This window comes from Cimex lectularius, unplaced genomic scaffold (genome assembly GCF_000648675.2).
Source record: "Cimex lectularius strain Harlan isolate CLEC.00 unplaced genomic scaffold, Clec_2.1 scaffold166, whole genome shotgun sequence".
Classification (NCBI taxonomy): Eukaryota; Metazoa; Arthropoda; class Insecta; order Hemiptera; family Cimicidae; genus Cimex; species Cimex lectularius.
The window spans coordinates 765,983-779,322 of NW_019392766.1; the positions used below are offsets into that span (position 1 = coordinate 765,983).

At 34.5% G+C, this 13,340-nt stretch overlaps 1 protein-coding gene across 5 annotated transcripts in view; it reads right to left on the minus strand.

Moving 5' to 3' along the window:
• Window positions 1–250: 250 nt before the first annotated feature.
• LOC106661447 (unconventional myosin-Ia) overlaps window positions 251–13,340 on the minus strand; it is a 177,274-nt gene continuing 164,184 nt past the window's right edge. Inside the window, exons 4-28 of one of the 5 annotated variants that reach the window (XM_024227508.1) lie at window positions 12,600–12,715; window positions 10,656–10,852; window positions 10,074–10,120; window positions 9,957–10,020; window positions 9,863–9,876; window positions 9,706–9,790; window positions 9,524–9,630; window positions 9,293–9,440; window positions 9,024–9,235; window positions 8,704–8,937; window positions 8,455–8,630; window positions 7,325–7,461; window positions 7,075–7,264; window positions 6,796–7,012; window positions 6,592–6,741; window positions 6,428–6,487; window positions 6,260–6,346; window positions 6,063–6,200; window positions 3,593–3,699; window positions 3,385–3,520; window positions 3,175–3,327; window positions 2,798–2,985; window positions 2,550–2,729; window positions 2,176–2,294; window positions 251–1,198 (exon numbers count right to left, since the gene is read on the minus strand). In XM_024227508.1, the coding sequence (XP_024083276.1) occupies window positions 2,606–2,729; window positions 2,798–2,985; window positions 3,175–3,327; window positions 3,385–3,520; window positions 3,593–3,699; window positions 6,063–6,200; window positions 6,260–6,346; window positions 6,428–6,487; window positions 6,592–6,741; window positions 6,796–7,012; window positions 7,075–7,264; window positions 7,325–7,461; window positions 8,455–8,630; window positions 8,704–8,937; window positions 9,024–9,235; window positions 9,293–9,440; window positions 9,524–9,630; window positions 9,706–9,790; window positions 9,863–9,876; window positions 9,957–10,020; window positions 10,074–10,120; window positions 10,656–10,852; window positions 12,600–12,715 (3,087 nt within the window). In that variant the 3' untranslated portion in view covers window positions 251–1,198; window positions 2,176–2,294; window positions 2,550–2,605. The remainder of the gene's footprint in view (window positions 1,199–2,175; window positions 2,295–2,549; window positions 2,730–2,797; window positions 2,986–3,174; window positions 3,328–3,384; window positions 3,521–3,592; window positions 3,700–6,062; window positions 6,201–6,259; window positions 6,347–6,427; window positions 6,488–6,591; window positions 6,742–6,795; window positions 7,013–7,074; window positions 7,265–7,324; window positions 7,462–8,454; window positions 8,631–8,703; window positions 8,938–9,023; window positions 9,236–9,292; window positions 9,441–9,523; window positions 9,631–9,705; window positions 9,791–9,862; window positions 9,877–9,956; window positions 10,021–10,073; window positions 10,121–10,655; window positions 10,853–12,599; window positions 12,716–13,340) is intronic. The other 4 variants (XM_024227510.1, XM_014384840.2, XM_024227511.1 and 1 more) reach the window with 4 other exon arrangements.

Below are 13,340 nucleotides of genomic sequence, written 5' to 3' on the forward strand. Positions count from 1 at the left end.
ACATTTATTATCGCCTGTAACGATATGTTTTCAATACATATTTCCTGTTTTAAAACAACTATTTACAAATTTACATTATTTTCTTTGTATATCTTCTATCGAACAACACTTATAACAATGAGGATTCCTTCAACAAGAAGGAAATGATTATTAACTAAAGAAATATGATTTGCATGCTGTAACTGAATTCTGTAATTATTAAATTTAAAAAAATATTTTTTCAATTTCAAAACAAACAAATGAAGTAAATATGTAAAAAATCAAATGTAGAGTTTTAAAATTGAGTTTATTAACAATAGTAATTAATTGGTCCCTGATAAAAAATTCTGCAAACCGATAATGTTTATGGAATTAATAAAAATAACTCAACACGAGCCATCTTTAAGCCCATATTATATACCCTGAGAGCTTTTCTAACGGAACAACTAAATGACAAAATTGTGTATTGCTTTAAAAAATAAAATAAAATACAATAATATAAAAATAAATAAAAAATCCTTTGCGCAGGATTAAAAATGTTGAGTATACCTTTCCAGTGATCCCAAGTCATGCTGGTCACTTTTTCCAAGTAGAAATTTCTAAATACAGAGATTTTACAGATCTAATGATATTGTTGAAACAAAAATGATCTATCTAAGTACATAATTCATCACCCTTATTTTATATTTAAAGAAAGTCAAGTATGTTTAAAATTATTAACACAACTTCGCTAATATGAAACTACATTGCAATTGACATTATTTTCCATAATTCTCAGGATAAAAAGGGATTTCTTGTTCATATTTTTATTGTCTAATCTGTTGCTAATTTTAACATACAATGAAATATTTTATTTGCCTTGCTTCAATCATTTAATTTTACAGTTTTCCAAAACTTTTACTGAAAATATTACTCTATAGACTTGGTCTCCATTTTGCTAAACCGTCATACAAATTAAACTCCCATTTGCATTATTTACAATTGCATTATTTACCTGTCCATAATGATAAATATACTTTTAATTTTTTTTTTTTTTTGGTTTTGTTTGATTAGAGATAATTCACAGTATATTGGACTGTTTTTCAATTTGTGTCTATGGCCTAGGTTGATTTAAAAGGAAAGATAGCATATAATGCATATCATCTTGTTCAAAAGGAATCTAGGACTCTCCAGCAGAAACGACAGGATGACATCTTGGAAGGAATGCTCTATTTCCACACTGAAATAAAACACACAAATAAATAATGCCTTCAAGGCGATCTTGATTGTCTCCAATCAACTAGAAACATTTTTGAAAGATAAAACCAGCACAAGGATATCCCAACCAGTGTAATTGAAATAATCAAGCTACATATTTTTTAAATGTGTGGTTAATCGATAATTATTCAGAAATCGTGAGATGCGGTCTGGTGTGAAATAGGTATCAGAAAAACATTTTATTTATTGGGCCAACGTTTCGATCTTTATTGAGATCATCTTCAGGGCTCAAAGTGTTTGTCTTCTGTGTAATTGTACCATTCTTGCGTGTCGTGTTGAGAGTGTCCACAGGCACTTTGAGCTCTGAAGATGATCTCAATAAAGATCGAAATGTTGTCACGATAAAGTAAATATTTTTCTAAAACCTACGTCACACCAGATCGCATCTCACGATCTCCGAATAAAGTCTTAAAATAAAGACCTGTAAATTGATGGAAATTTTAAAGTAATGAATTGGTGAAATTTCTGTTTATACATTTACGTTTTAGTCGTCAATCAAGTTGCTTCTTTCAATTAATTATTCTTTCTATGTAAGGTCTTGGTGGAGATAAATAAGTTAGGTTCACGAGCGGGATTTGAACCCACGACCTTCGGCTAAATACGCCGCTTCTCTACCACTTGAGCTATCGTAACTTCGATCCAGGCGGACACCAACTCACAATTACACAGAAGACAAACATTTTGTGCACTGAAGATGATCTCAATAAAGATCGAAACGTTGGCACGATAAAGAATACCTACATCACACCAAACCGCATCTCACGATTTCTGAATAATTATATTTTTAAAATTTTTGCTGTCTATTGTAACCACGGTTCGGAAGTTCATGTTTCTACATTTTTTTCAATTTCAAAACAGTTTTTAGATGTCAAGATATTTTTAAATAATTTGAAACTATATTCATTTCATATATTTTAGGGCAAATGCATATTCACTCACTGCCACATAGTTAGTGACGTTGGGTTCAAATCCTGGTCTAGTCCATTTAATTTTAATAGAGATTGATTTGAAAAAATACTATAAATTGACCCCTTGACAAACATTGACCATTGATTTATCTGTAAAAATAATATAATATGTTATACAGGTGCACGAAAATGTTAATGAATCAATAATGAAAATATTGTTGTACGAGAATTTTAGTTTTTGTACTTACCTAAAATTAATTTATTACAAGACTTTTATTTGTTTTTATATATTTGTGAAATTTCAACTACTATTACTACTATTTTCCTTTTTATTTAACCTAAACTTCCATTCTTTAATAAAAACATAAATATTTTAAAAAGTTTAAAGTAGATAAAAAAGCTAACCTGAAGTAAGGCCACATCATATCACATTTTGCCCAGGAATGGGTGTTTGCCTGTGATCATAAAAGAATTTCCATTTTACCAGTTTTTCTAACTATTCTGATCTGCCCCGGCTGCACTTCAGGTAGGCCGGTACACTTGAATGTGACCGTGACGGTCTGTTGGCCGAAATTTGCTTCAAACCTACAAAAAGGTCCAGTGTAATGAGTCCAGTCCAACACAAAAATTGATTTCATCCATGATAGGCATACTCTGTGCTAATGTTGACTTGTGGCGGTTTGCCAACAGCGTTTTGTATCACGAGGAACAATTTTGTTACTATTTCAATCACGTGTCCTGTTTGGAAGACGAAATCACCTTTTTTGATCCCCAGCTCGCTCTGGAACAGACAGCCAGGGGCCATCCCACTTTCACTACTGGAGTCACAGCTTGGGCTACCCTACAAAAACCAACTGATCTACCACTATCTACAAAGGGTTTAAGACAAGTAGTTACAGGAATTAAAATAATACTTGTACTTTTATGTACAGTTAAGAAACTAAGGAAGTGCACTTTTTATTTTGTTGCTAAAAGATAACTTTTAAATTACATATACATTTACAAAAATGTTACTTTACACATAACTTACTGCTCTGACATGAAAAACTGCAACATCATCCAAATAAGGAGATAAAGAGAGCCTGTAGATTTCTGTAGCAGGCACCCTGTATTTAATTTGCAGTGTTCTTTGATCAAGGATCAACATGGCACTAGTAGACAAGACAAAAAGAATAGGAGCAAACTGAAATTAAACAATATTAATTTTTTTCTTAAAGTTAAGTAAGAACAGTTTCCTTGCCTTGCCACTCGATCTAGTAATCTTGTTGATTATATCGGCAAAAACAACATACTGGTCATTTGTTTCTATGCAGATCTTCTTCCACTGGATGTTCTGCCTCAGTCTTACATAATCACCCAAAAAAGGATGTGAAACGCTGAAGAAACAAATTCAAAAATTTTAAGCTTGACAAAATGATTAGAAGAATTGATAAAAAATTACGTCCTACCTCCTTGGATAAGAACTTTTCCGTTCTTTAAATATAAGGCTGGCAGTGACTTTCTCCCTCATTCGATTTCTAGATGTTTGGTCAAATTTTGATCTATATTTGTGACACTAAAAGTAAAAAATATTTTGATTAAAAATGGGAATACATTTTTAAATAATTATTTTTCCCATAAACCCTCATGGCTAAGGCACAAAAGATGCTGAAATGACGATGAACCTATTGATTGGTCGTTTTTGATCATTTTGGTCTAACTCAATGATGATGAACTTCTGTCAGACAAAAATGACTGGAAACAACCAAGTTGCAAGAATCAGTATGCAACCAACAAAGCACCAAGATACCAATTTTTCTATGAATATTTATACTTTTTCATTTTATTGATGGACCCTTTTGTAGTTGTACGAACTGGAGAGTCTCAACATAACAGTTGGTTGATGTCTGGGTCCCAGATGCATAGTTCTGGAGGGTAATGAAAAGGTGCTTAAAGCCTGGACCTCCCAACCTCCAGACCTAACTACCACAATCCTCTGATGTTAAAAATGCTATGAAAACACCATTAGAAGAAAGAAATTGGCAGTGTTGGAGGCCATTACAGCAGAGAAGCTCTTGTGTATCAAGGGCATGGCCAATAGGTGGTTCTTGGAATTTTTTAATGTTTAAGGGTTATATGCTATAGTTTGGTGAGTAAAGGTTGGCTTTTGTCAACATTTATTTTTTCATAACCTTTTCAGCTAATTTTTAGGTTGAGTAAGTATAGGAGTAAGAGAATGAGATCTTTATTGCAAGATAGAAAAGCAGTATCATCAGGCAATTGTATCAGATTAGGTAGGCCAGCCTTATCAGATTAGCAGTCATGGATGTTTCCTGGCTGACCTGAAAGAAGCTGTCCGTCAGAGGATGGGGAAGAAGGTTAATAGAAGGGTGCTTTTGAATCAACTCAGATGCCACACCGTATCAAAGACTTGAGCCACATCAAAGAAAGCTCCTGAGCGGTTTTTACGGAAACCAAACTTGTAGCAGAGTTGAGTTTCAGCTCAAAAAAGGGAGGGTCTACAAGAACTCCAAGTTCTTAATGNTAATAAATTGTTAGTTAAATCATTATATCAACAAATGGCATTCCGGTGTTTTGATCAATTTTCTACCAAACCATTAAAATTAATTTTTTTTAAATCAAAACTAATGAATTTTTGATCTCGTTTAATTTGGTTTATATTAAAGTAAGTATGTTGTAATTAATATAACGGCAATAATACATGTAGTTTGAAAAAAATATGAGTGTCCGGTTCTTTTATCTTCGACTGTACTCGATGCGAGCCGACGAAAATCTGGACAGTGGAGATCGCAGAGCGTCGGGTAGGTTAGCGTGGCATAGCATCGGGTAGATGTGCACGTGGGTAATGCAACCTTATGGAAAATCTGAGTTTGGATTTGCGTCGGGTAGCGTCGCATAGCGTTGCATCTGGTAAGTGTGTTCCCGGCTTAATTCCTGGGTCAGTGGTTAAACCAAAACGACGCAAATACGTTTAGTTTTTGCCGCCATCTTGTAACTGATGGTGATGTCTGCGTTTAAACAGCGGTTAAATGTAAAGAACGCCTTCGGAATGCTCTTTTTTCGGTTTTTCTCATTCTTCTTCCCATCCCTTTAGGACTACGTAAACTACTAGGTCGCGTTAGTCTTGTCATAAGAAAAAGTAGACCCGACGAAAATCTGGACAGTTGGGATCGCAGAGCGTCGGGTAGATGTGCACGTGGGTAATGCAACCTTATGGAAAATCTGAGTTTGGATTTGCGTCGGGTAGTATCGGGTAGCGTCGCATGGCGTGGCATCGGGTAAGTGTGTTTCTGGCTTTAAGGTCGTCTTTATGAAGGAAAACTTTCATTGTAAGGAAAAGTTACTTAGACAACACTATAACGTTATGCCTTGTCTTCATATAGAGAATGAGTAGTAATGCCACCCGATATGAGAATTGTGCTTGAACTGGTAGCGAATCTTTGGTCATCCCTGTTTCAATTTTTTGAAGGAAACAGGGTTTTTTAAATATAGTATGTACTAGTGGTATATATCTTGTTTTGTGTTTCCTTTCGTGTATATTGACAGTGAAAGTACTTATAAGAGTGAATGTAGGGCCGGTAGAATATTGATACCACCATTGACCCTCAATTAGGTTAGTTATGTTGCGTTAAGAGTAATGGAGGAATAATGAGTACTTGAGTGAATGGTATGTAAATAGGAAAGAATCTATTTAAGAGTGTGAGTAGGCTCTAGGCTAAAAAACCTCATGCTGTAAAATGACCTTGCTGTTGACAACCCTTGGAAGCTAACTTTGGCGGTGGGACAGAAGACCCAGGTTTGAACCTGGACTGTTGAAACACCAGCCCAGTTCTGTATACATGTACAGAGTTGAGCTCATATCAAACAATCAATCAAATAAATAATTGTTTGGTACAATACATGCTAATAATAATATACCCTCCATCTATGGTGCAATCTCCTCAGCAGTAAGCTCGTTTCTGCTAGGCGGCTCTGACATGGAGGCCAGTCTCTGTTAATTGGTGATTCATTAATACTATTCAATTCCTGGGCTAAATAAAGAAGAAAATGTTTCCTCTGTGGACAAAAAGAGTGTATAAATATATCGACAAGGGTCGACAAATTCAGTAGCATACCTTCCATTTAATAAACTGTCTTTGAATTACACGGACTGCCCAGTCCACTAATTTCCTCCTTTTGAGTATTCTATATTCCTCCCTGGCCTGGAAAACAAAAAGTTGTTAAAACTTTATAAAGTACAAGAGCTCGTAAGCAGCTGTTTTAAATTTCTAAATATTACTTACAACTTTATATAGACACCATAAATGCCTTCGTCCATCGTAAGGAATTCCGAATCTGCATTCCTTTCATGCAACATGCATATTTATTTTCATAACAATAGTTCTAACATGCTTTTTTTAACAATAAAAAATTCTATAGTAGTTATCAAAATATTGAAATAGTTTACCCTCCAACTCCTCCAGGCGGATGCTATGATTATTTGACTGTGTTTTTTCTTCAAGAATATCCTCCTCTCTCTATAGCCTCTCCAAGTCTTCTGCATCAAGACGGCTAAATCTTCTAAACGTTCTCTTCTAAATTCTTCAAGTTCGAATACCTAAACATACAAATTGTATCAAAGGAAATAAGTAAATGCACAATTGAAACCTACGGATCTTGGACTTCTAATGAATATTTTCGTTCTCCCAAATGAAAATTCACCGCTTGGGATTGGGAGGTCTCTTAGAAGGTAAGAGACTCCCTCGACTGGCACTCCTTGCCAATTGGGCCATGTGTGTAGCGACAGCATTTTGTACCTTGCAAGAAACCCTGTGTAGGTCTGCCTGTGGCAAAATCCACATCTTCTGACTCGAACCGTTTCAATAAGCCTATAACATTTGTAATGCTATTGTTGAAAATTCAAAATTAAATATCAAACAAAAATACTTACCCTAGATATCTAACTTGATGTTGTACTAGACCCATTTCAAATATTCGTGGCTGTTTGAGCTCATTAGGCTTGATACAGCGAATGTAATGTGGGTTTTTTGCTACTAAATTTCTCACCAGACCTCCCAGGGAAACCTTAAACTGGGAGCCAACTGTGGGCGGACGTTTTGAAGGAGCTCGTTTTGGATTTCCTGAAAAATACTTTCTTTTCTTGCCCGTCTGTAAATTATATTAACGCAATTGTGACAAACCTTCAGGAAATAAAGATTTGAGCATGGGATGCTCACTTCGGTGCATTGTTTGAGAAAGTTCTCTTGAAACGTGATCGGTATTTTTTTCAATAAACCCTTTCACATTGTATGTAACAGTTCCTGCAAAATGTTTTAACCTAAAAAAAATGCCAATACATTTTTGTATTAAAATAATTTCACAAATAGGAATTTTATAAATAATAATATAATTTTATTTATTTGTTTTGAATGGTATGGTGTTCTCAAGAGCAGCAAAGTACTGGTGTTAGTTAATAAATTGAGAATTGAAAAATGAAAGCTTAATCAAGTCTGTAAAGTTGTGAGTAACAAGGGCAAAGTTGGGTTTTGGGCCTAGGACCAGCTATAAGATCCAGAATGTATTTATTGGGTTCATTATCCATTTATATACCAATTTCTTTTGGACCATTAGACTCCTATCTAGCGATCAATTTTGCCGAGTCCATCAGGAACTGATTTCTCACGTTATGTATACAATATGGCAGGGGTTCCTCAGGGAAACATACTTGGCCCATTTTTATTTTCAATATACACTGCAGATATTCCTAAACAAGTTAACATTTCAACACATAAATTCGCTGATGAGTGATTCTGACATGTAATTCGCACCCCTTCATAAACACTCAACAATTACAACACTGAATGAATTAACAGTATGTTTCACAAAGTGGAGAATGAAAATAAACCTCATGATAGGGTACAGATAAATTTTACTCTATGTAAAAATATCTGTCCTCCACTAAGTAAGGAACCCCATATATAAAATTTCATTAAGTAAGACAGTAACTTTCAACCTTAACAGAAAATCCTCCAAGACAATTGAAGTAAAAGTTGTCCTGAGACTTTCACAGTACGAATGAGTGCTGTCACTGGGCAACTTCTCTTACAAGAGACTCAAATGACAAATTCAATATGGATATGAAAATATTTATATTAATAAGCAATTCTATATTTTCCTCAGTGAAGATGGCGCAATGCTGAAATGTGTTTGAATAACAAAATATATATATATATATATATATATATATATATATATATAAAATACGAGAGTAAATGACCCTGTGCCAGTTCTACAAAAGTTCTATATTTTTCTACAAAAGGATTAGACTCACCTAAAGCAGTTTGGTGGTAGGCTGTTATCAGAATGGTGCCTTCTAGGTGTAGAATGTCCGCAAAGATTAAGCACTCTGTTCAGCAGTACTTCCTCACACCCTTCAGCCCCGTTACAACCTTCTTCAATAATTTTTGCACTGATCTCATCCAATAGGCACAAAATACCATGATTGTTCTAGAAAATAATGGGCTTTAAATTAATCCACGTTTAAATTAAAAACTTAAAAGTTTAATAGTAATTTTAGCACCTTTTCTATAATATCACAGACAGCAGTATTACAAACGAAATCGACAGGACACCAGTCTATCCCTTCTCGAAGATATTCTTCTTGTTCCTGTTTCAGAGTACTTTCAGTTATGACAGCGTGGAGCTTTTCATTGCAAAAATTGATAATAAACTGTTCGAAACCGTTATATTCAAGTATTTCAAATCCATATACGTCCAGGATTCCTAACACTTTTCTTTTTCCGCATTTTTTAACCTGAAATTTTTTAAAATATTTATATAAAATATTGCACAGTGTATTTTGTTTTATATTATTCTTTATTTTATATTATTATATTTTACCTTTGTCGCTTGATTTAAACGGTTGACAAGCCATGTGAAAGTCCTTGAATAGAGGGCTTTACACAGAGAATCTCTATTTTGTGTAGCCTGTTTGGCCGATAGCTCTGTTATAAGCATTTCCTGGTTGGAAGAGAAGAAGGCAGACCTTGTGGTCAAAGAGGTCTGCAGGTCGCTTACGTCCGTACCGAGAAGTTCACAAACTTCGAACACTTCTGCAAGGCGAATATGTAAAAATTAGGGCTAAAACTTCATCGATATATCCAACCTACCATATTCATTATTTATTGTGCATCCTTCAGTCCCATCGATATTGTTTGTTGGAATAAAAATAACATTTCCTAACTTTAAGACACTTGCGATGATTTTTAAAACATTTAACACCTCTTCTTGAGTTAGGCCACAGGTCTCCAAAGACCTCTAAAAATCAAAAATATCGTTTTTTTTACTTTATTCTATTTTTATTCATACTTGTATCTATAATTAGCATATGAAAACAATACCTTTGTCACTGAAAAATCTTTTTTGTCATCTAGCGTTTCCATATGCAGTGTTCGACTGCTTTTGAGGAAAGAATAATTATCGACATTCCTTTGAAGTTTAAGACACTCTAAAAATGAAATTTTACTACTTGAGAAAAAATATCAGTGATTTTACCAGAAGAAGAATACGAAAGAGCGCTTACTGAGCAAATGAATATCAGCACCTGTTATAAGTTGATAAAAAATATGAAAATTTCTATCGCCTGATAGTTGGGTGGTTATTCTAGACTGAAAAATAGACAAGGTTGGTTTTTGATATTTCTGGAAAAAGGAAATAGCCTTTTTTTACTGAAATTTTACCTTTTCTAAAAGGTCTGATGCGTTAAATAAAATATAAACATTTATTAGAACAATTTAAACGTTAATAAAATTTATTTTAATTACGGATATTTACAATTAGTTATTGTAGCTCCTAATGGATCCCCTTTATAATCGAACTCAAGCTCAAGGTACAACCCCTGCAAAAATAAGACGTTAAACGACCACTTAAAATATATTTTAAAAAACTTACAAATCTGGACGAATTGTCATTCCGTGCAGTCTTTGCGTTTCCAAAGGCTGTATAAAAAATAAATAAACGATTAAATAAATTTCTAATCAATTTTACAGAAGATTAACTTCTGAAAATCAGTTCAACATGATACATTTTTTCTCAGAGAAACAAAATGTAATATTTTTCCAACAACGTTATGTATTACAAACTTTCGTCGAGATTTTGGCGTTGGAACTTTCAAACCGTTTGAAATTTGCTGAACACCGTTTCTGGTAGTGAACTTTGCATATTTAATAAACTGTACCGCTTTAGAGGCGCAACGTTTCCTTTCTGCAGTGTGAATTGTTAAATTATCGCCTTGTCGAAATGTCTGGCACAGGGCCGTAATTGGTCTCGGGGAGCGACTTGTGCTTAAAAAGTTTCCAGGTTGTGCGTAACTTGAAAGTGTATTTTTAAATTTAAAAGCCCGGCCTTTATTGATCGGAATCTTTTAGGATTTTTAAAAAAAAATTAACTTGCTTAACTTAAATGCTGAACATGACACAGATGGCATGAGGTAACAGACTGAAAGAAAGTTTTAAGAAAGGTTTTTAGATTTACCTTCAAGTATGGGCGAGATGTGAGCGATCCGCTCGCGTATAGGGTCGCGAACCATAGTGCAGCGCTGTGCTGACAGAAACTGCAGAACCAGCTTTGTCGATTCAGTTTTTCCGGAACCGCTTTCACCGGAAACGACGACGCACTGGTCCTCGTTCCTATCCCGGAGCCAGCGGAACGCGGATCCGGCGACCGCGAAACTGAAAAAAAAGAAAAATTGACAAAAAGCATAACCACAGGTTAAACAGACTAAAATGATCGTAAACGTCCACGAATTGCAAGTCCGTCGCCCTGCAAATCTCTTGTGGAATAGCAGCAATTAAAAAATTGCAATGCTGGGGAAAGTAATTTTGAAATTTTAACTTGCTTAACTTAAATGCTGAACAAGACGATGGCATGGTATAACAGTCGGACGAAATTTACTTCTCTCCCCTACATTGTCATTTTTTAAGTCTGTCTTTTTCTTTTCTCTTCCTCGCTCTCTCAGTCGCTTTTTCTGTCTGCATGTCTCAAAAGAGAGAGAGAGAGAGAGAGAGAGAGAGAGAGAGAGAGAGAGAGAGAGAGAGAGAGAGAGAAGAAAGGCAGTCAAAAAGCTAAAGAGAGCGAGGGAAAAAAGAATGAGGAAAAGGAAGGACAAAGAGAAAGGCAGAGGGGAGAAGCAGAAATAGAGAGAGAGCGAGAGAAAGAGGAAAAAATAGGGATAGAGAAACAGAAATAGAAAGAGAAATGTCGCTATACAGACAGAGAATCACAACAATTTAGAAAAATAAACTAGCTGATTAAACATTAGAAAGTTAGAAGAGGGAAATACTCGGAATTACGATAGATATACTAAATAAATAATATTAAATATATAATTATTTAGAGATCGTAATATGCGGTCTTGTTTGATGTAGGTTTAGAAAAAAAATTTCTTTACTGAGCCAACGTTTCAATCTTTATTGAGATCATTTTCAGGGCCTGGGATTTACAAATATTGTTTACATTAATCCATTTATGTTTCAGTGGTCAATTGACCATGTTACTTATTCAATTAATTATTCTTTCTATGTAAGATCTAGGGTGAGATAAATGGTAATAATAAATAAAATAAATGGCGATGGTAAATACGTCGCTGCACTACAACTTAAACTATCGTGACTTCGATCCTCTCTTTATTTCAACCAAGACCTTACATAACATCAATGGATTAATATTTAATAAGAAAAAAAAAGATAAGAAGTATCACTTCACTAACAGCTCCCCGTGGCCACTTCATAAGTCGCCGAGAATCGAATCGTGATTACACGACATTTGAAAATGGCAAAAAGAGGTAAAATTCGAACGGTTGTAGGTTGAGATGGAGAGTTGGTGTCCGAGAGGATCGAAGTCATGAAAGTTCAAGTGGCAGCGTATTTAGCCGAAGGTCGTGGGTTCGAATCCCGCTTAGACCTTACATAAAAAGAATAATGAACTGGAAGAATTATTTACATTATACAACTATATGTAACATGTGAATATGAATTTGTACAATGATATTCACAAAGTAGAAATTTTGAGTTTAAACATGATTCTACACAGAAAATGTTTAATTAAAGTATTTGTACTCACTCAAAGTGTGTGTTTTCTGTGTAGAACCTTGGTAAAACCTAAAATTTCTAGGTGGTGTACATCATTGTATAAATTCATTTTCACATGTTACATGTATTTGAATAATGTAAACAATATTTGTAAATCCCAGGCCCTGAAGATGATCTAAATAAAGATCGAAACGTTGGCACAATATAGAAAATGTTTTTCTGAAGCTACACCACACAAGACAGCATCTCACGATCTCCAAATAATCATTAATTAACGGTCACTAAATACTACACATTAAGTACATATTTTACTAAAAAAACCACACACACATCGTGAGGCGAACTTTCCACATTATTTATATAATATCCAGTATCTTTAAATACTCACATGTGCGGAGGTAATTGGAACGGTCCTCTTGTCCTGTACTCGTGAACCAGTTCTGGAGTGTAAATGGCGAGCTTTTTATACGGGTTGACAGAAACGAGAACGTTACCGATGTAAGTCTGAAATCAAAAGAAATTGTTTTATTTATTCAGGATGATGATGGATCATAACCGATCAACAGACTCTACAAGTTAGAGTTGTCGTCAGAAACACATAGGTCATCCTCAGGGTTCTTTATTTATAAAATGTACTGTAAATATTTTCTTTTTTTTCAATGATATTACGTGGAAGTTTTTAATGATGTATTAGGACAGAAAAGGTATAAACAGAGGATAAACGAAACAGAAAGAAATCAGAGGAAAGAGAAAACTGAGAAGAATAAAGAGGGAAAGGTACAGAAAGATATAATGAGAGAGAGAAAGACAGAATGGAAAAGAAAGACCGAAGGGAGAAGGTAGCTAGATAGACAGATACATAGATAGATAGATAAATAGGTAGGTAGATAGAGAGAGAGTGAGTGAGAGTGAGTGAGAGAGAGAGAGAGAGAGAGAGAGAGAGAGAGAGAGAGAGAGAGAGTCATAAAATACATAATACATTCACATAGCAGTAATGCAATATCACTCGTCATATAAATCATAACCTCTGTGTTAGCTAGGCTAAACCAGCAACACACCCCGGTCTTGCAAAAGTGTAGGTACTATACAACTTATATAACTTATATATATATATATATATATATATATA